The following is a 22,157-nucleotide window of genomic DNA, read 5'->3' as shown; positions in this document are numbered from 1 at the left end:
CATCCTACACATTTATGGTGGTCCCAACTTCGCCAACTGAGTTGGGCCTTATTGACATTCATTACTATCCACATATTTTAATATTTATTGAATGGGTTGAAAGTAATTTAAATCTTGTGATATTGTAAATGAGCAAATTATCTTTCTAAAAAAGAAATAGCAATTCAGCTCCTTATGTTTTTTAAAATCAAGCAATTTACCTCCCCGTCTAAAAAGTTAAATTATTTCATTTTAATAAATATAAAAAAATAATTTACTATTTTTCTATATAAAATAATTTGTTCATCTATAATATCACATGCAGTTACTTGCATTTTTCTCGTATCGATACAATTAGTCATTTAATTATACTCTGATCACACGTATGGGTAACATAATTCAAATCTACATCTAAATGGGAAAAATGCAATTTTAGTTTTAAGTCAGGGGTTCACATTTTTTATCCTCTATGAATTGATTTTCATAATTTAATTCTATAATTATAAATTTTTTATAATTTAAATTATTTTTTTAGTCAATTTGGTTGGCAAATTGCATGTTATCTGCACATATGACTCAATGAAATAGTAATTTTACTTAATTTAAGGAATTATAGTATTTTGTATCCTACGAGCACAAATTGATTTACATGACTAAAATTATAATTTAACTGATCATGTCACTAGAAAAATAATGACTAATGGCTACAATTTTAATACCCATGGACTAAAAATCGTGGTAAATAATTTTTATTGATCACAGTTAAATATAACCGATATAAAAATATAAATTTTACACCAAGAAAAAGTTATTTGCCATGGTAAAAATATTTTCATAATTTTAGTCATAGAAAATTGTAAAAATCAATTCGTGTAAGACAATTAGAAATGTCATCCTCTCAGTCATAGAACTAAAATTGCAATTTTTCCTGTACAAAAATTCATTGATGTTAAAAACTAAACCTAGCTATCTCTATGGCTACTTGAAAAAACATAACATTTTTCATGGTTATCATAGTTAAAAATAAAAAATATTATGACGACTGCTAATTAATCACAACTGTGCAACCTGGAGGCGAGGCCAAAACATTAATCGCATCTAATAATCATGCTAAATATTTTGATCATAACTAAAATCATGTTGAATGTCGATTAACAGTGGTCAAAATTAAGCTTTCGTACTAGTTTTATATTGATCGTGGTAGACATACCGTATCGATTTATCATAATTTTTAAGTTGTACGTACAGATTTGTAAGGTAGCGAATAATTCATTCTTTTTAATGGATTCATTAGATAATTCGTCTTAAATTTCTTAATTTCTTGATCCTAATTAATTTTTTAAGATAAAGTTAAAACCCGCAAGTGGTCAAAACCCTTTGCACTTTTTGTACTGCATTTAATTTGAATGAGTTTGAATGTATCTAGATTTTGTGGACAAGAGTCCAAAGTCAATCTTACTTGGAGTAGTCCCCATGAAAATGAATATTAAATATATTAAAGTATGGATTAGAGTGAGATGAGCAGGCCTAAGTAGGCGTAGGTATTAGGTAATCCAACATGATTAGGGTTTCAAATTTTAATCCTCAGAATTTGGTTCTTTTTAGGTTTTGTTTGGTAGCTTGCAGCAGGCACACGTGTAGTGACGCAGCCCACAAAGTGAGAATTAACAACGTTAATTACTAAACTAATTGAGAGCACTTAAGATTAAAATGAGGGAATGGGACCATTTCCATGTACTAATAATTGTAGTTAAATTAATGTTGTATGTCCTTTTCTTGCAGCGTTTATGGGTTTAGATATTCATCATCCTTTGAATACTTGAGAAAAAACTGACCTAACTCAGTTACTATCAATAGAAAACTTGCCTGCCACTCTGTCCCCCAGCCCACACCAACACCATGATGAGAGCTACTTGGGAAAATTTAATATTTAAGTTTTTATTTTCATGTCCTTTATTCTTGAGATTTTTATACTTGTGATTAAGGTAATTTTGGGGAGAAAGAATTTGTATTTCAATAATGAATTTTTATTTCGATATAAGTTGAGAAAAGGATGAGAGCAATTAATTATATATAGCATGAATGTTGATCGGACACCTCATTTAAAAGTTTAATCGTTTGGTTCCGTGAAAGAAAGGGAAAGGGGAAGTGAAATGGTGAGGGGCGGGGGAGAAAGAATATTAATTTATTTAAATTATTTTGTATGATTGGGATGCGAGTAAATTTTAAATATATTCTCTTGTTCGCTACCAAAAAATGAATTGAGAAGAAAATTCTATTTTTTGAAATTTTACCAGTTAGCCATTTCTCTTCATTTTGTACTAGAAAATAAATAGTTAATACAGTACTAAAATAATTTTAATTTACTAAAATTTTAAAGCTTATTAATAAAAATATTCATCAAACAAGAATAGGAATAGGTTTTATATAATTATCTTTCTCAAAGATTATGTACCGGTGTTATTAGCTGCAAAGAGAAATAAATATGAAGAAAAATTATGTACTTTTTTGTATTTTTCTTGTTTATATATTCACTCTTCCTCCTAATTTTGGACAGAAATAAAATTGGACTCCAAAGAGGTTTCATATACATTCAATTTTACTTCCCCTAATCCGTCTAATCCCCGTAACAAAACGCCTATTTTTTTTCTTATACATCCCTTTTTACTTACTTTTCTTATATACTCATTTCCCACCCCAACCAAACAAGAGCTGTTAGATATGAAAAATCATTTAGAAAAGAGAATTATTTAATATTATTATCTTAATTTACATGCATATTTATATTAAACGTCCTCTTCAGATAAAGAGAAGACATATTTAATATTATTATTTTAACTACACGTATAATCAAGGACCTCTTCGTCTATAAGTTTAAGTTATTAGAGAAGCGAATTATTTAATACAGGAGCTTAAACGTTGGATATGAGAATCATAAATTAATTTTATTATTTGAACACGTACGCCTCCCTTAGGTCCAAATTCTACACGCGAGTAACTTATTTTTTATTTTAATAAATGGGTGGCAATAAAATTTAAACATAAACTTCTTATTTTTTATTATAATGTTATGTTAAATGACTATTTCATCTAAATGTTTAAATTAAGAAAAAAGACAATCATTTAATATTATTATTTTAACAATGAATATTGTACATTGCGTATTTTTGGGATAGAACTAATTATTGGAGAAAAAAATTATTTGGAGATATTCTGCAAGAGATAAGAATAATAAATTAATCCGGGATATATACGACCGAGCATGTGTGTGTGTTGGGAGAAGGATCTTGCAGGAATTCAAAGGAAAAACATTAGTTAGGAAGATAGCTTCGAATCTTTAATTAATCTATTGTTTGAGACAGATTTTATGTTTCATTTGATGGATAGATTTTAAATCAATTTGTAAATCGAAAAATTATAATTTTAGTCGTGTAATTTAGAGGGAATGATATTTTTGATGATGCATGTATAAATTAATTTTTATGACTTTATAATTTTGGCAATTTTATCACATGTGACTTGCATTGACTCAATTCAAATTGCAATTGTTCTATAAATCAACTCATGCAGGATAAAAAAAAGTCAACTCGTCTAAGTTACAGAACTAAAATTGTCGAGGCTTTCTAAATTACAGAATTAAAATTGCAATTGGGTCATATGCAAGTGACATGTAATTTTTTTGGGCCAAATTGACCAAAAAAAAAGGAAAATTGATAAAATTTTAAAGTTACATGACTAAATCTAGAAAATCATATATATATATATATATATATACATGACAAATTCTTGGAGCTAGTAATATATATAGAGAGAGTGAATAGTTATTTACCTCCCTATGATATTGAAAATGAGCACCTTACCCCCTTATGAAAAAAAATATCAAATTACCCCCTTACTTTTTAAAATGAAGTAATTTATTTCCTTATATATAGAGGTAAATTGCTTTATATTAAAAATCATAGGAGGTAAATTGTTGTATTTTAAAAAATATAGGGAGATAAATCACTATTTTTTTTCCATAAAAATGAAATTTGCTTATTTACGATATTATAAGGAGGTTGCTTCCATTTTCCCTAATATATAAGATGTTATATATTTCTCGCATAACCTAATACTTGCATATTAAATACATATAATTGTTTATTACATCATTATATTCTCAGTCATGTTAAGCAATTCAGAACAGAGTTGCCCATGTTTGGAAGCTTGTCTATATAAAGCAAGCGAGGGTGGGAAGTGGGCGACGTGTCTGTGTCTTAGAGGATCTTAGGTTTCTCTTTATAGATAGATCATATTAATATGTTTAATAATATAGGCCCTAAAGTTTCAGACATTCATGGTGCAGGGTTCACATACTCTTATGCTGCTCCTTCCTCACGAACCGGAGGAGATCAAGAGGACTATCATGATCATGATCATGATCATCAAGGTGGGCTGATAAAGGAGCAGGATCGTCTGCTCCCCATCGCCAACGTTGGCCGAATCATGAAGCAGATCCTCCCCCCCAACGCCAAGATCTCCAAAGAAGCTAAAGAAACCATGCAAGAATGTGTGTCGGAGTTCATCAGCTTTGTGACCGGCGAAGCATCTGATAAATGCCACAAGGAGAAGAGGAAGACCGTCAACGGAGACGATATCTGCTGGGCTTTGGGGAGTTTGGGGTTTGATGAGTATGCTCAGTCTCTCAAGAGGTATTTGAGCAAGTACAGGGAAGCTGAAGGAGAGAGGGTCAATCAGAATAGGGCTCATTATTCAGGCCATGAGGAGATCAGGATCGACGATTCATCCAACGGTAGGGCTGCCCCGGTGGCCCTCAGGGTGCAGGGAGTTTCTCCACCTCCTTTCAGCTACAATAACCTAATGGAAAAGAGAACAATTTAATTAGGGTTTTGGCCAAAGTTCAAATTAACCTTCAACAGTGTAAGCTACTTTAATTACAGTGATTTCCTTCTTCCTTTTTGTCTTGCTTTTTTTGAAATCTTGGTTAAATTTTACTCTGATTTTTTTGTTTGTTTTGAGGGTGAAATTAAGGAGATGAACTAGTGGGGATTTTCTGTTGCACGAACCTATAATTTGCTGCTCTGTTTGCTAATTATTGAACTTTAATTTTTGTGGTTAATTTGTTGAGTTTTTCAAGTGGCTTTGAAGCTTATTATCCGCAATTAGTGAGCAGACTGATTTGTTCTAAGGAGCAATTAAGGGACCCAAGATTATTTCGATTTCAGTTTCCTCATGATGAGACTATATACATATAATGGTGTTAGCCCTCTCTCTCCTGCATGTCATGCTCCATGAAATTTCCTCCCAAATTTTGTTATAAGCTGCAAATCTTTTCTGATAGGTACTGTTCCGACGCTCCTTTGACCGTCGTAACGTTTGTCGGAGTATTTGTCTTGCGTTGAATTTTTCATAATTTTTGTTGCAAAATTCCGTCTCAAAAAGCCATTATTTTAGTGATGGTACGTGTCTTATTCATTCAGCTACTCTTTTACATCTATTTGTCTTTTTTCTTCTTTCTTGATTAACAAAAATTGTTTCACGACATAGACGCTCTAAACAATAGGGAAAAATTCTTTAACAATATATATATATATGTGTGTGTCAAGCTAGCCCTTCTTTCTTATCTTTCTTCTTGGATTAAATAATATTATAATTATACACTAAGAAACCTAATTATTCAATATTTTTCAAGAAATTGTCTACAGTATCAATTGTTAGTTAAATATAAGATTCACGAAATTCGAAACGTAGTTCTGTTGCTTGATTGTCCTGCATACACCACATCAAATTATAAAAATACTTGTGGACATAATTTTTTGAGCTGACAACGCACATGTAACCCAAACACGTCAACATATGTAGTTATGTAGCCACTGTGCATGTAGTAATTAAGGTGTGGTGATGGTTTGTCTCCTTGGTGTAACCCTAGATACCACAAGGGGGACCATGTACTGTTTTTGTTGCTCCAAAAATGCTGGATTTATCCTCCCCACAAGTTTGGATGACTCGTCAATTGAATTATTTGGTTTATAAGATGGAAAAGTTATACATTCAATTTGTTGGCTACTTCAACATTTATACCAATCCTTACTTTTTATAGAATTGAAAAAAAAAAAACAAAATACACAGCTGATATCCTGTTTCCCTTTATAGTTTCGAATGGATAACTGCCTGCCTAACGTATGACAGATTAATAGATGTAATAAAATTAGACACATTCATGTAACATGCCGAGGAGAGTTGTTTCACATACAAATATATATTATTACTAAATTATAAATGTTGAGGCGGGTTGTTATAGTTTCATTTTTCCAATGTTCTTATTTTTTATTTTATTTTTTTTGCTCACATATGAATGACGACGTTTTCAACTTCACTTGTTCGAATCACAATCATCTTACTTCTTTATTCCCTTGTAGAGACTATATAAATAGTACTATAACAACGAATTTTTTACCAAATTTGTCAAGGATGTTGACACTGAATTACAAAAATTTAGATTTTCTTGACAAATTCCGTGGCAAAATAATAATAAAATTGTGCAACAGGCATTTGGGTGGCCCACTTTTCTTGCGACTCGTGGAAAACGTTGCCACGATCACATCCGTTGTAAAGTTGCAGCAGGTTTGTGCAACAGTGCAACAGTCGATATCCGTGGCACGGTTTGGAACATATATTCAAATTATATTCGTTGCGAATGATTTGCAACGAGTATTACATCAGAAAGAAGTTGTTGCAATTTAGTTAAATTTCTTGCAATGATTTTTGCCACGATCTTCAAGTTACATAGTTTTTAAAATAATATATCGTTGGAATGGGTGACCCTCCAAATAATAAAAACAAATTCATGAGGCATGCCCATCCAGGCCGCAGGTCTTGGGTTGACCCTCCCTCGGGAAGCATTAAACTCAATTTTGTTGGGGCTCTCTTAGATGGGGTTTCAGTGGATGGAAGTCAATTATTATTGAAGGGCATTGTGCAGTGTTGATCGGTAAACTCCGGCCAGTTGAAAAGGACCTCTCATACATTGGTAATGTGGTTTTTGATATTCAGAGTTTGGTGAATCTCTTTGTCTCATGTCAGTTCATTTATGTTCTGTTGCCCATTGTTTGGCAAAATCTGCAGTAGGTATGATGGAGGGTGTGGATGATCTTCCCTCATCAGCCTTCAACATTGTTACCTCTAAGTATTGTGAGAACGAATGAATGGTTTTTCTCTTCAAAAAATAAAAATAAAAATAAAAATAGTGTATGTATATATATAAATATTAAAACAAAAACCTAAAAGTAACAATAATTTTTATTCATATATATTTTTGTATAAACTACATTTTCAGATAAAAAATATATAGAAATGAATTACAGGATTATTCCAAAATTAATTACAACCACTCTAAAGTTCATACGTCATTCCCACTTTAAGCATTCTCTTGTGAGGAATATCAAACACCTTGTTGCTTTGCCTCAAGTTCTTCTTCAAGAAATTATATGCGTAGTCTATCAACACCCTCTTCCCAATGTTGGCTCCTTTTCCGGCCACCACTTCATGCTCCCCCACCAGGTGCACTACCCCAGACCGCCACGCCTTGTCCAAATCCGCCATATCCCTCTCCATTTCCTCTTCCTTCTTTGCAATTTCATCATCCTTATTCTCACCCTGCACCTCATCCTCACCCAATTCTACTTCCTCGTTGCCTACAAAATCTATGCTATTGCGAATCATGGCTAAGCCCATGAAGTAGTCCTCCCTAATGAACTCCTTCAACTTTTCAACCAACAATTTCTCAAATGGCTCCTGCTCGTTTCTGTCGTCCTTGTATCCGTAACGTACAATACATCGATACACATGGATGTCCTTAGGTTGTACCCTTCGAAAAAGAAACCGCTCGTCCATTGGTACTTTGCTTATTGGCAAGGACTTGAACGACACAAAAACTAAGACCGAGTGAAGGGCCGGTATGTTGGCTACATAGTGCTCGAAAATAGGCGGGATTCCATGTACTAGCTCTGAATAGAAGATTGCAAGTCCAGGCAACCTTTGAGAAGTACTCATGTCTTTCACGATTTCCTTAACTTTTTCGGGTGAGATCTTGTGGTCGAGTTCAAAGTAGTATTTCTTCCTATAAACGTGGTTCCATACGTACATGATGGTCATTAGGACCAGGGCAAATGCGAGCGGTAGATACCCCCCTTGATCAAACTTGTAAAGAACTGAACTCAAGTAAACTAGCTCGATTGTACCGATGATCAAAGCATACGCGATTATAAGCAGTATGTGAGTCTTCCAGATCATGATCATGATCAGAACCAGAAACGCCGATGTTAGGGTCATCACAAACACCACAGCAATCCCTGCAAATGTTTGATCCTATTTATTACCAAGAACTCATGATTAATACTAAAATCCTACAAGAAAAAGTGGAAACTTATTACCATAGGCATTGCCGATTTTTGTGGTGGTCCTGAATCCAAGAGTGACAAAGACACAAGCCAACATCAGAAGGTAATTGATCTCAGGAACGTAAACTTGGCCTTGGTACTTGGTAGACGTGTGCACGATTTTAACACGGGGGAAACATCCCAGTGAAAGCGATTGTTGGATTATGGAGAAAGTTCCTGAGATCATAGCCTGACTTGCTATGATTGATGCCAAGACCGCAACGATAAACATCGGCCAATACAAGGGATCTGCGTCGTCACTTTAAGACATTAGCGTCAATCTCAGAAACTGATGAGACTATATGTTCAGTGAATAAATCACTACCTGGAATGGACTTATAGAAGGTGTCGGAGACTAAGTGATTGTTCTTGCGAAGAAAAGAGGCTTGTCCAGTGTACGCTAGAATGAGTGCTGGATAAGTCACACTGCACATACTTATTTGTATGGATCTCACTGAGAAGTGACCAACATCAGCAAATAATGCTTCAGTTCCTGCAATATTTCAACATGACTTTGTTAGTATATATGAATCGCACCCCACCCCACCCCACGTTTTTGTTTTCTAAGAAGAATCATAATTTTAATCCGAGTGGCAATTTTAGTAGTGTACGAATACATTTTAATAATTTTGTCTTGTAATTTTGAAAAATTCGCACATTGAGGACAAAATAGCTTGAATTTGCAAAAATGGCCGAAAATGTGCACGTGATTAGTTTAATCAGATACATCTTTTCAGCCATTTTTGTCGTCAATGTGTGAAGTTTTCAGAACAATTTTTCAAAATGAATTAGTAAAAGATTAAAAATTGCCATTCCCCAGTACTTCGGACTAAAACTGCAATTTTTTCCTTTTTTGTACAGTAAACTTTTAATGGCCTCGAATTTGATCACTACCGTAGATCAGAACAACGCGGAAAGGATCATAATTGGTTCAATTTACATGCAGAAAGAGAGTGTGTATATACAAGGACATGTTTGGATCACCTGTTATAGCAAGAACAACACCACCAAGGGAAATCCAAGCTTGATCCTTGTTCCTTCTGAAGTAATCAACGATGTACTTGGGGTTTATAGCTTTGATAACAGAAGGATCATATTTGATGAAATTGTGAACGCCAATTCCAGCAATGAGTGAGAACCAAACACAGATTATGGGAGCAAAGCTATAGCCGACTTTGTCAGTTCCAAATCTTTGGACCATGAACAGGCATACTAGGATGGCAATTGATGTCCAAACTATTCTATCTGTTTCACAAAAATTACAAAATAAAGAAAGTAATATTAGTAAATAGGAAAAGTGCAATTTCTTTTTTTTTTTTTTTTTTTGAGTATTACATCAATTCAACCAGTACATCAACATGACTGTAAACAAATTATGATAATTCATTTAAAGTTGACAAAATTACATATTTAGTCATATAACTTTAGGTCGTTATCATTTTTGGTCCTATAACTTACTCATTTACATATTTAGTCCCTTTTTTTATGAATTTAGTCATGAACATCTCACATTTGGTCACTTTTTGGCAAATAGTCTCTTGTTGACAATTTTTCGTTGTAATGACTTATAGTTACAGGACAAAAAAATTAAATCTATTATTGTGTTAATGGGACCTAAGTTTTCACTACATGATTAAATTTGTTAAAAAATGATTCAATATTAGATATTTTGGACTAAATTCTTCAACGAAAAACTAAATGTGTAAATAGAGTAAGTTACAGGATTGAAAGTGCTAACTACCTAAACTTATAGGACCAAAAATGTAATTTTGCCCATAAAGTTAGATAAACCACTCATAAAGTGAGACAAATACTCAAATGACCGGTGAGACTAGAACCTATAACCTATAGAAGTTTAGCCTTAACCTCAACCGCTAAGACATCATTGGTAAAAAGCAAACAATGTTTCGATTCGTTCTAACATTGGAGACTTTGAGGGTCAAACTGATATTAACTCAAACGTGAGGGATGAAACTGAAATTACACGAAAGCAAGAAAGAAAATAATAAATGAAGAAACAAATTAGATGGGCTGACAACTTCATAAACATGTGGGAGATGTAAATATTTTATACAAATAGAATCTTCATTCTTGCAAGGAGGAGGAATATTCCAGAATAGTTAGAGAGGTAGCTAGGGCCTAGGGGTAGTTTTTTCAAATGTTGCCTACCCAGGTTTCAAACATTTTGTCCGTACTTGACTAGTTAAACTAGAATTAAATATTTAATTATCTGGAATAATAAATTAAATTGTTACCATACACCACAATCAAACGGTGGTGATTCTGCAAAATACAGATGGACGTTGAGGATAATCATATTTATGATGGTAGTTTACGGCTGTGATTTAACAAGAAGCATACCTTCTGTCATGGCAGATGTAGCCTCCTTGATTCCACCTACCGCGGATAATACTGTTGGAAAACATTGAATCATATTAATGAAAGATAGTTGAAAACTGAAACCTAGCAAAATAAATGAAGATAAATTACAAGGAGCTCTTTTGAAATTTGTCATAATTATAAGTATTTCTTATTACTTAAAGAATTACAAATATCCCTTGTAACAGCACATCATAGGGGGTATTTTTGTACTTTTCTCAAACAATGAAGGAAAATTTTTTGTAATTTATTCAAAAATAAAATGAAATTATTAAATTAGATGAAAAAATAAAAAATATTTAATCCTGAATTAGTGTTGAATTGGCAATTCGGTCTAACTCGATCGATAAAACTATGATGAAAGTCCCACAAATTAATATGGGAGTACGTACGTCTATTTTTTAGTTTGTTGTATCCTCATTTTATTTAAACGTACATCAATTTCTAAATTGAAATGTATTAAATTATACAAAGAATCCGGCTAGTATAAAAAAAAATAAATAAATAAGTAAAAACCTGAAATACAAGGAGTGAGGACGCCGTCTCCAATGACCATGGAAGTCCCAAGCATGGTGGCGAACAACAGAAACACCTTTGCGAAATTGCTGTTCTCTAAGGTGGACTTCACTTTCAAAGCTCTTTGCATGCGCTTATTAGGCAATTCTAATTTGAACGTGGAGACATCCCCATCTTCTACTTCTTCACTCGGAATCAGCCCCACTTTTGCGTATCGGCATATTAATGAATACAAAGCAAATGTCCCTCCTGATAATTTCATTTCATGTATATTATAAATTCGACCCAAACAAAAATGAATTTAATACAATTTATCCCCTATTCTTTTTAAATGAGACAATTTTACCACTTTATTTAGGATCGTAAATTGTCTCATTTTAAAAATATAGGGGACCAATTGCTGCATGTTTAAGAAATCAATGAGGTCATTTTTATTTTTATTTTCATAGGGAATAATTTGCTTGTTTGCAATATCACATCCAATATTAAAAGGTTCGCTTGTACTTTTTTCAAGCAAAAACACATACGAAAAAATTATTCGATTAGCCAGAGGAAAAAAAAGAAGAAGAAAGAAATAGCATAATTTGACGTATTAAGAAATAGTGTATTCGATCTTTACATATTGACAACGAATTGGATTTTTTACTTTTAAATTATGTGGTATTTAATATATATATATATATATATATTATGTGTATAAATTTTTTTTCTCAAACAAAATACATTACATCATTTTTATACACGTGACACATGAATAGAATTCAGAATAGAAAATTTAATCTCAAGTTCTAAGAGCATCCAAAACACGATCTTTAAAATAAGTAATTAAAAAACCATAGTATTTTTACCAATAATATTTTTAAAAAAATCTATATGACCAAAGTGCATTACATGTAAACTTGTCTTCATCAAGGTAACACATTTTTCTAGTCTGACGTTTTCTTATTTTGTCCATACATATATATATATACATAAATAAGTATGAGTGTTTTTAAAAAACTAAAATCAAATAATTTAGGTATTTTCCACTTGATAAGACCAGAAAGTATAGGCCACGTCTTCATGTAGATTAGTAAAGCGTAATTATTAATACGAGGAGATTAATTAATAACCCCTGGCCAGAAAGTAAATAAGTCAAAATTGAGATGCATGTTCAGACGGTAAATTGTTTTTTTTTTTTCTTCCATAAAGGGATAATTTATTCATTTAAAATTTTCATATTTAAATTAATATCATGCCAAATTATAAATTTTAATATGAATAGAACCAAAAATCATCAAAAAAAAATTGCAATTTTTGGGACTATACATGTCCCAATTATAATAATCTTTAATTTATTTGAAATGATCTGATTACATCTTGAAAATCAAGAATTGATGGGTGCACATGACGATGATGAATGAAGTAATTAAAAATCATAGAAGTGTAATTAATTATGTTAATTATTAATTAGGGGAAAAGAAAAATAGGATGAATTACCATCACCGTTGTCGTTGGCGCGTAGAACGATGAAGACGTACTTGATCAAAGGTATTATGGTTATGGTGTAAAAGATGAGCGACAGAACTCCAAGAACATCATCGTTGTGTTTGATTTCACTACCAAAAGTGCTCGAATACACGTACAACGGCGACGTTCCGATGTCCCCGTACACCACGCCGATGCTCTGGAACGCCAGTTGCAGCACCAATCCCCAGTACCGCCCATCACCACCCTGATCATCGATCAAATTAAATCACCATTAATAATATATATTCTATATATATATATTCATGAGCGAAAAGCGTTTGATTTTACAGACCTTGGAGGCGGCGGCGCCGTGGTGGGGGTGGCGGAGGTTGCCGGACTCAATGTCCAGTGAGTCATAGCGTCTGAGCTTCTTCCAAGAGAGTGTCTTGTGTTTGATGAGATGAGGGTTTTCTTCTTGGCTTATTACGACTTCCGCAGTGGATTCTTCCCGTTCAGTAGCCATTTTTGGAGAGAAGAGAGTGTGTATGTATGTAGGTGGGGAAGGGGAGGAGTCGGGAGGGAGATTGTGAGGAAATTACGAGGAAGCATGAGGAGATATATAGAGAGGGAGGGGATCACGTGTGGATCCATTGTGTATGTGTTGGCCCCACACGATTATGTTTTAGGCCCCTCAACTTTACTCTTTTTCCAACTTGATGATCACATCATGATTACCATTTTTTTTTAAGGTAAATTACGTCCTACTTCTTCCAAGTTTCTTTTAATTACAAATAATCTAACAAAAATTCTTTATGACAAATTACTGTTGGAGATATTTTTTACGGTGTTTGTAATTTTAAGAAGATATTTATAATTTTTCAAATGATGAAAGATACTTGTAATTAAGATAAATGTTAGAGAAGTTTATTGTAATTTATTTTATTTTTTATCAATATCGTGACGGAATTTAATTTCTGGTAATTATGTTTATCTTTTTTAATTTCTCTTTGGAGTGAGAATAAGACAGGGTAGGTAAATTGACTTAACACCGTGATTCCAAAAAAGGGCAGTAGGATTAAATTACTAAATTTAACCATGAAAATGAATAATTCATAAAACTATTATGTAAATGTTTACATAATATTTTTTTGTGAAATATTAAATAAGATTGGATCAAATAAATAAAAAACGAAGAGATTTGTATGATATTGGACGAAAATCTTATATATATTGTAATAAAGTGGATGTATATAATTTGAAAGAATAAGTTATATATAGGGTAAAATGTAATTTACCTTTTAGAAATATTTAAAATACCCCTCTGTAGAAAAATAAAACACTTAAAAATCCCTTTGTAATACTCAAAATATAGTTAACAGTCCCCTCGGGTCTGAAGGTGCATCACACGCACCACTTTCTTTTTTTTTTTTTTAAATTTTATTATTTTAAATGATATTTTTATCCTTATTTTTCTGTCGTTAGTCTCAAATGATATAAATAAATAGTATAGATCTTATCAATATTATTTAAATTTATAAATATATTTTAAAATAATGTATATTTTTTTATATTTAATATATGAACTTATATATCTTTAAAATAGATGTTTATTTATATATATTTAATATATATATATATATATATTTATATAGAAAGAGAGGTGAGGAGGCGCCGGCAAGACACCAGAAAGGGGCGCGAGGGGAGGAGGGGCGGAGCCAAACGGCGACGAGGCAGAACAGAAGGAAGGAGAAGGAGAGGGGGAAAATTGTGAATTCATTTTTTTCTGTAATTGGTATAATTTGGGGGAAAATTGTGAATTCATTTTTTTCTGTAATTTATTCGGTATAATTTTGCCCGAATTATTTTCTGCAAATTTTTTTATTTCTGAAATTTTTTTCATGTAATTTTTCGAATTTTTGAAAATTTTTCTGTAATTTTTCTGTAATTTACAAAAATTTTCTACACTTTTTAGAAAAATTTTGATATTTTCTGTAAATTTCTAATTTTTTGTATTTTCTGAAATGTTAATATATTTCTATAATTTTACAAAAATAAAAATTTTTGGCAATTTTAAAACTTTTCATTATCTTCTGGCATTCTTAAAATTTTTCTGAGAGTTTTAAAAATTTTCTGTAATTTTTATATTTTTTATAATTTTCTGTAATATTTTAAAATTTTAATTATGTATGAAATTTTAAAAAAATCCATAATTTTTGTAATTTTAATAATTTTCTAAAAATTTAAAAATTATAATATTTTTTAATAATTTTAAAAAAGTTAATAATTTTCTATAATTTTTCATAATTTTCTATTTTTTTAAAATTTTCTCTAAACTCTTTTGTGATTTTTAAAAAAAATTTATAAAAAAAAATATTTTATGTAATTCTGCAATTATAAATAATATATATCACATAGAAAATAAAATATAATATATCACATTGAAACTAAAATATAGTTTTTTGAAATATAATATATTTTTTCTGAAATTATAATATTTTTCTGTAATTTTTGGAAATTTGTTGTGTAGTTATGTAATTTATGTAATTATTGTGTAAGTTATTGTATAGTGTAATTATTTGTGTAATTTACTATATAGTTGTGTAATTTATGCAATTCTTGTATACTGTATCATATTGCTAAATTGTTTTGTTCAAATTTATTGTATAGATGTGTAATTTATTGAGTAATTAGGCTAATTGATGTAATATTATATTTACACAATATTAGGCCAATATTTTTAATAATATTATTATTTACATAATAAAGTTAATAATTACAAAATTAGACTAATATTTTCAATAATAATATTATTTATATAATAATGTCAATAATTACAAAATTTAAGCTAATATTCCCAATAATAACATTATTTACATAATAATGTCAATAATTAAAAAATTAAACCAATATTCGCAGTACTAACATTTTTACATTATAATGTTAATAATCACAAAATTAGACCAATAATCCCAATAATAATATTATTTACATAATAATGTCAATAATCACAAAATTTAGGCTAATATTTCTAATAATATGAGTTACATAATATCAATAATCACAAAATTATACCAATATTCTCAATAATAACATTGCTCACATAATAATGCCAATAATCATAAAATTAGACCAATATTTCTAATAATAACATTTTATATAATAATGTCAATAATTACAAAATTAGACCAATAGTCCCAATAATAATATTATTTACATAATAATGTCAATAATCACAAAATTTAAGCTAATATTCTCAATAATAATATTATTTACATAAACAATATCAATAATCACAAAATTAGACCAATATTCCCAACAATAAATTTTTTATATAATAATGTCAATAATCACAAAATTAGACAAAGAATATCAATACTAACATTATTTACATAATAATATCAATAATCACAAAATTAGACCAATATTCTCAATAACAATATTATTTACATAATATTGTCAACAATAACAATATTAGGGTATTTATATATTTTTAGGTCGAATTATATAATTATATATACGTGTGAATATGCAATAATATATCATTATGTTACGACAACTGAGGAAATGGATGTATGATAATAACCTCCTAGGGAGGACAAGTCTACACTGGAGTTTGAGGATGGGGTTAAGACTTTTATAGGATGGGACAAGTGTGAGCTTGGACATATGGATGGAGACAAAATTAGGTACCCTTTTATACGTTTTATAAAATTTTCATTTATTTTTTATTGTTTTTAATATTTAATTTTTTTCAGGTCTGGTCGAGATTTTCGCGCTATGATCCATGCTACGGCCGAAGGATATTATTCGCATCTCTGGGATCCCACAGGAGCATCAATTATTCTGGATTAACAATTTAAAGGTAAGAATAATATTTATTTTTAAGTAAAATTTATATTTTTTTATTTAATATTAATATCTTTTTTTAATATGTGAAATTTGCAGTTGTCTTACAGTCTTACTGGTGGGACTACGAGGAGGAATCGATGTTCAAGATCATCAAGTCGCAGGTGGCTAAATTCCTTTGGAAGCGGTTCACCGAAGCCCAAAATGGCCTAACCGCTGTAGCTGGCCGAGAAGATCTGGCGCCAGCTTTTGGAGTACTGGGCAAGCCAGAATTTTAGGCATAGTTCGGGCAAGAATAAGGCCAACTAGGCAACCAACCCGGACGCAGCTGCTACCGTCTACTGCAGGGGATTGTCCTCCATTGAGGCCCACAATCGGAAGATAGTAAGTATTTTGAACTATAGTATTAATTTAATTTAATTTTTTTAAATTTTAATCTATTTTTTCTATTATTTTTTTAACAGGAGACACAACTTTAGACACCCCGTCAAACAGATAGAGGTATTCGAGAAGTGCTGCAAAAAAAAGAGGACGGTAAATGAGCGGCCTGAGGGCAACAGAGGTCGTGGTAAGTATAAAAAATAATTTAACTTTTGAATTTATTTTTTTTTAATTATAATCATTTAATATGTTCGCAGGACCTGTTCCTGCGGATGATGGAGAAATGCCAGAACCAGCAAATAGTGATCAAGATCCTCCATAGTCCTCTCAAGGCCGCGGTCGCCCCGAACGAGCAACAAACGTGGTTGTCAACAGCGGCTAGTTGGAAGAGGGACTAAGTATTTAGTCTCGGCTTCGAGGCGACACCACACGGTTGCTAAACCATCATAGCTCAGCAGTTCCACTACTCCATCGCCCTCGCCACCACAATGATCGTGCCTTGACCTTGATGGTCAAGTAGTAAGGCTCAAAGAGTGGATGCAGTGGATGGATCCCACCTGACCCGATCTTCCAGCGCCCTAGCCTCCAACTGATCCCCAAGTACCCTACGCCGGCAACGACGATGAAGAACACGCGGCCGAAGGGGATGCTGATTTTGATTAGGAATTCTTTTTATTTGTAAAAATACAATGTAAAATAAATAATTATTTTTATATTTTCTTGTTATATTATATATTTTTTATATAATGCATATTTAAGAAATTAAAACTACCTAGATATAACAAAAAATTCAATATTTTATTTTTATAAAAAAAGAAATACAAAGCTCGATACAACAGGTGTTACAACATAATGCAAGACTGTTACAAAGAATACTCTAAAAATCGTTCCAACATTCAAGCACAACCATACCTATATATGTTACAAAGGCAGTTCCAATAATAATCAAATCAAAATTAAATTGACCGTTTCAAAAACGGGTCCAAATGCATTTTTGGCAATTGGACTAATATTGTAACGGTCTCTCATGGCTTTGTAATGGAAAAAAGTCGCGATAGGGGGTGCAGTTACAAAGGTCGTTACAATTTTCAAAATCTGTTCCAAATTATGAATTTGATCGATAAAAAAATCATTATTATAAACTAATCTTTTGGTAGTGGAAAGTAAAAAAACTTACTATATTTATTTTCTTTCTTTAATAAAGAGAAAAAGAAAACGAATAATCAATCAGCATAGCTTAGAATATTGTTAAATTGAACTCGCTCATGAATATTATTTATAAAATATTTATAACATGCTCACTTGTCATTTTTAATATTTCCATATATATATATATATATATAATTCATTGTATTTGACAATATCATTCTACATTATTTTAATATTCTTTTTTTTCCCGAAAAATACCATGTTAAAATGTTTGATGGGGTTAAAAATATATCATAATTTGTTTACTTGCGCATAGTTAGATTTTGCTTTTTTACTATTACATGACAACTATAAAAATTCTAATCAGCACATATATTGCAGGTGCAATTCTACATGTCACGTTGGCATAGTATAAGCCGAACTATCCCATAATTTGTAACTAAAAAAAAAAAATTATTAATGCGGCTTACGACTCGATCAATACTCCATTATGTGAGGTATTATCCACTTTAAATTTGTATAAACCTTACAAATTTATTCTGAAAAAGTACTTCACTAAAGAGATGAAATCTTAATACTTATAAATCACTTAAATTTTCATTTATGGCCAATGATCGACGATTGTCTATATCAATTACTAATATTATTTACCGCGTGGTCGTGAACTATTAAGTCAGGTAAATAATGGGTGGAAAACGGGTTCCACAGTTAATTTTTGGAGTAACGGGTTTTTTCACATTGGGAGTGTTTGGCTGCAGCACATGCGGACCAATGAAAAGCAAGTCAGCGTTGAAAGATGTGGACAATCTAAGATTTTATTCTGCTCATTTATTATGGGGAAATAGTAAGTTTGATTAGTGATGTGATCTAACACTGATTTAAGTGTTTAGATTTTGACTTTATTTAAATAATAAAGTATTAATTTAATTCCATCCAAGATTAGTATTTCCTCCCACATCTGATTTTTGTTATTGCACAATGGGGAAACTGCATTTTTTGTCTGTATTTTGGGATCGCTATATTTTTCGTCTCTTTGATTATGAGACTTTTATTAACAGTTTCATAAGTTAAAAAAATTCTCATTTTTCGTCATTTTGTCAAATTTTATTAATATTTTGACCGAAAAGACATGTGATAAGCATGTAGCCGTTATTCATAATACTAACAGAATCTGATAAAAAAATTAAAATTAATAAATTTTTGTAATATATGGGACCATTACTGAGAATTTCATAACTAAAGGGGCTAAAAGTTACAAAAATTCTCATTTTATATCTTTTTGTCAAATTACATTAATATTTTACTGAAAAGGTACGTAATAAGCATGAGAATTTCATAATTAATAAGACTAAAAATGCTACGTATAACTAGGAAAAAAAATAGTATTAGCTACAATATTAGTGGGTATGGCTAAAAATAATGATAAATAACTACTATTAACTACAGTTAAATAAAATCACTGTAAAAAATTAGTTTTTCCATCATGAACAAATTAATTGTCATGGCTAAGGACCATGGTCAAAACATTTGTCATGACTTTTAGCCATGGTAAATATTTTAGCCACCCTTGCAAAAATCACGGCCAACAACCGTTGCGTGGTCGTGATCAATAACTATTTGCTATGACTATTTAATATTAACCATGACAATTAACCGTAATTAATATTATAATTCTTGTAGTGTACGTGACTAAAATTGGCGAAGAACTAATAATCAAAAGGGGATATTTTAGCCTAAAATAATAAATAAATAAATAAATGAATGAGTGCTATTTTCTGCTGAAATAGTACATGTGACGAATGAACCAACTTGTTATAGCTATTTGTCCTCACAAGAAAATTTCAAATATGGAGACTGTACTATGCCAACTTGCATCCTGTTGAAATCCACTACTCTAATTTCTATATTATTTTTTATGTATTATATATGCAAAATTACGAGAATTATACAAAATTAAAACGGATAATAAAAAGTGAATGAGAGTACTGATCGAATTGCAAGCCACATAAATATAACTTTATGTATATGTCTCCGACATAATTTATGATGTTTATATGTTTTTATTAATTTAATAGAGATTAATAATAGTCGTTTACAGTGTTAATTAACCACCATCCTGATTTTTATTTATTTTTCTTTTTTTTCCCTCACTTTGCAAATTTATTTGTTTTCCTTCTTTGTTTAATCATATAATATTAATAATAGTTCATAAAATAATAAAAAAAATTCTTACCATTAAAAGATAATTAATTATCATATATTTCTCAATTAATTACTCATACTCATGAGAGGCACATTCTTATAATACCATAATTATAAGAGATAATTACATTGTCTCCTCGAAATTTGGTGCAATTACACGTCATAATAGAATTAACTTTTGAAGGTTGTTTTTTGTGCCTTCGATTCATTACACGCAATTGCCTTCAATACATATAGAGGCACTAAAGGCAAACGGCCTCCATAGCTTCAATCGCGAAAGATATAAAGGCAATTGCGAAAAATGCCGCTGTAGCAATTACGGAGGCAAGATAAGTCTTTTTTTATCAAACCATCTTTATAAAGGTGAAGATATAACTCTTTAAATACATTCGCGTATGAAAAATTTCAAGGATAATTTGATCAAAATAGTTTTGTTTGACCAGCCAATAATATAAATGAACGAGGGTAAATATTAATTTTTATTCAGTTTTTTTGTTAATTTCAATAAATAATAATGAATTTTGACTAATATAAGGATTTATTTATTAAATAAAAATAAATTATAAAAATGCCAGACATAATTTTTTAAATTATAAATTTTTTTATATATAATTATATTAAATTTTAGGAAAGGATAGAGTAATTAAACTTAATTGTAATTGATCGAAACTTGCATGTTCAAAAGTTGACCGATTGACTCCTGAATCTTAATCATCACATCAAAAACGTCCCAACTTATTCCCGAAAAATAGTGAGAATGAATACTATGAAAAGGGGCTGCCGACGAATGTCTGTGCCTACCTATGCTCCTTTGCCTCAAAATATCTACTTAATTTTCACACGCATCGTCAATGAAGTCTATCTCAATTGATAAAATTAAAATTTTAAAAATTATGAATTAAACCTCATTATATGTATGGGATGTTATTTCTACTGTATAGTAAGTATTATCTACTGCAATAGTATGTGTTGGTTACATTTAGTTTATTTGATATTATTGATTAGGGTATGAATGTTGCAATGGTTTTTGTTAGATATTAATCAATAGGATGCAGTAGATATTGTCTTTTGTAATAGTAGGTGTTGGTTAGATTTCGTTTATTTGATATTATTGATCTGATCGTTTTAGTGATCTCTATTAGATATTGATCGATAAAAATAATTTATTTCAGTTAATAATAGTTCATTACTAAAAAAAAAAACAAAAAAAAGCATCAATAAATGCCCAATGGCCATGGGTGTGTGTATACTTCCCTTTGCTTATATGCAAATTTGGGTAAACGTTCTTACGGTCTATACTTTATTATTAAACGAGCGTACATTTTTTTACGTTATGCTCAATTATAATTTATTATTTAATCTTAAAATTTTAAATTAATTAATTGGTTTTAACTTTTCATTTATTATGATCTTTTATAATTGCTTTTTTTAATATTTATTTTTTCTATTGTGTATTTTTTAATTTCTTCAACATTATGTACTATTATTTTTATTTATCATTAATTTTGTATAATATATTAATTTATTGTCTCATATATATGTTTAGACATTTTTTTTCTCTAAAAAATTGAATAATATAATTTATATAAATATTTTATTTTAAATAATTTTTAAAAATTACAGACTATAATGTGCCACACTTACCAGTATTTAAGAAATTGGGACGCTAAAAAATTAAAATCCATGGAGTGGTAAAACGGTGGTGATATTGTGAAATTATAGCGCGGAATCGACTCAGTCAAATTTGACCCACTCATATGACAAATACAATCACTTGTGGTGTGATAAGAGTACAGTTCATGAGAAGTGATCAATCAC

General features: G+C 30.6%; 2 protein-coding genes across 2 annotated transcripts; one reads left to right on the top strand and one right to left on the bottom strand.

Annotated features, from left to right (window-relative positions):
• LOC105165348 (nuclear transcription factor Y subunit B-5-like) lies at nt 4,225-5,098 on the top strand. Its single transcript, XM_011084329.2, has one exon. The coding sequence runs from the start codon at nt 4,279-4,281 to the stop codon at nt 4,858-4,860; it is 582 nt and encodes a 193-aa protein (XP_011082631.1). The 5' UTR covers nt 4,225-4,278; the 3' UTR covers nt 4,861-5,098.
• On the bottom strand, nt 7,305-13,343 carry LOC105165238 (potassium transporter 5). Its single transcript, XM_011084185.2, has 8 exons — nt 13,114-13,343; nt 12,792-13,026; nt 11,313-11,561; nt 10,779-10,829; nt 9,402-9,662; nt 8,743-8,910; nt 8,412-8,666; nt 7,305-8,330 (listed from the first exon to the last, which is right to left on the bottom strand). The coding sequence occupies exons 1-8, from the start codon at nt 13,282-13,284 to the stop codon at nt 7,372-7,374; spliced, it is 2,349 nt and encodes a 782-aa protein (XP_011082487.1). The 5' UTR covers nt 13,285-13,343; the 3' UTR covers nt 7,305-7,371.

Source organism: Sesamum indicum, linkage group LG6 (genome assembly GCF_000512975.1).
Source record: "Sesamum indicum cultivar Zhongzhi No. 13 linkage group LG6, S_indicum_v1.0, whole genome shotgun sequence".
Classification (NCBI taxonomy): domain Eukaryota; kingdom Viridiplantae; phylum Streptophyta; class Magnoliopsida; order Lamiales; family Pedaliaceae; genus Sesamum; species Sesamum indicum.
Note: the sequence above shows the minus strand (reverse complement) of the source record. Positions and strands in the feature narration are given on the sequence as shown.

Coding starts and splice junctions, on each gene's coding strand:
- LOC105165238 (XM_011084185.2), bottom strand. CDS start 13,284: ATGGCTACTGAACGGGAAGAATCCACTGCGGAAGTCGTAATAAGCCAA. Junction 11,562..12,791: donor CGCCAACGACAACGGTGATG/GTAATTCATCCT, acceptor TGAAATTATCAG/GAGGGACATTTGCTTTGTAT. Junction 9,663..10,778: donor TACATCTGCCATGACAGAAG/GTATGCTTCTTG, acceptor TTTGTGAAACAG/ATAGAATAGTTTGGACATCA.
- LOC105165348 (XM_011084329.2), top strand. CDS start 4,279: ATGTTTAATAATATAGGCCCTAAAGTTTCAGACATTCATGGTGCAGGG.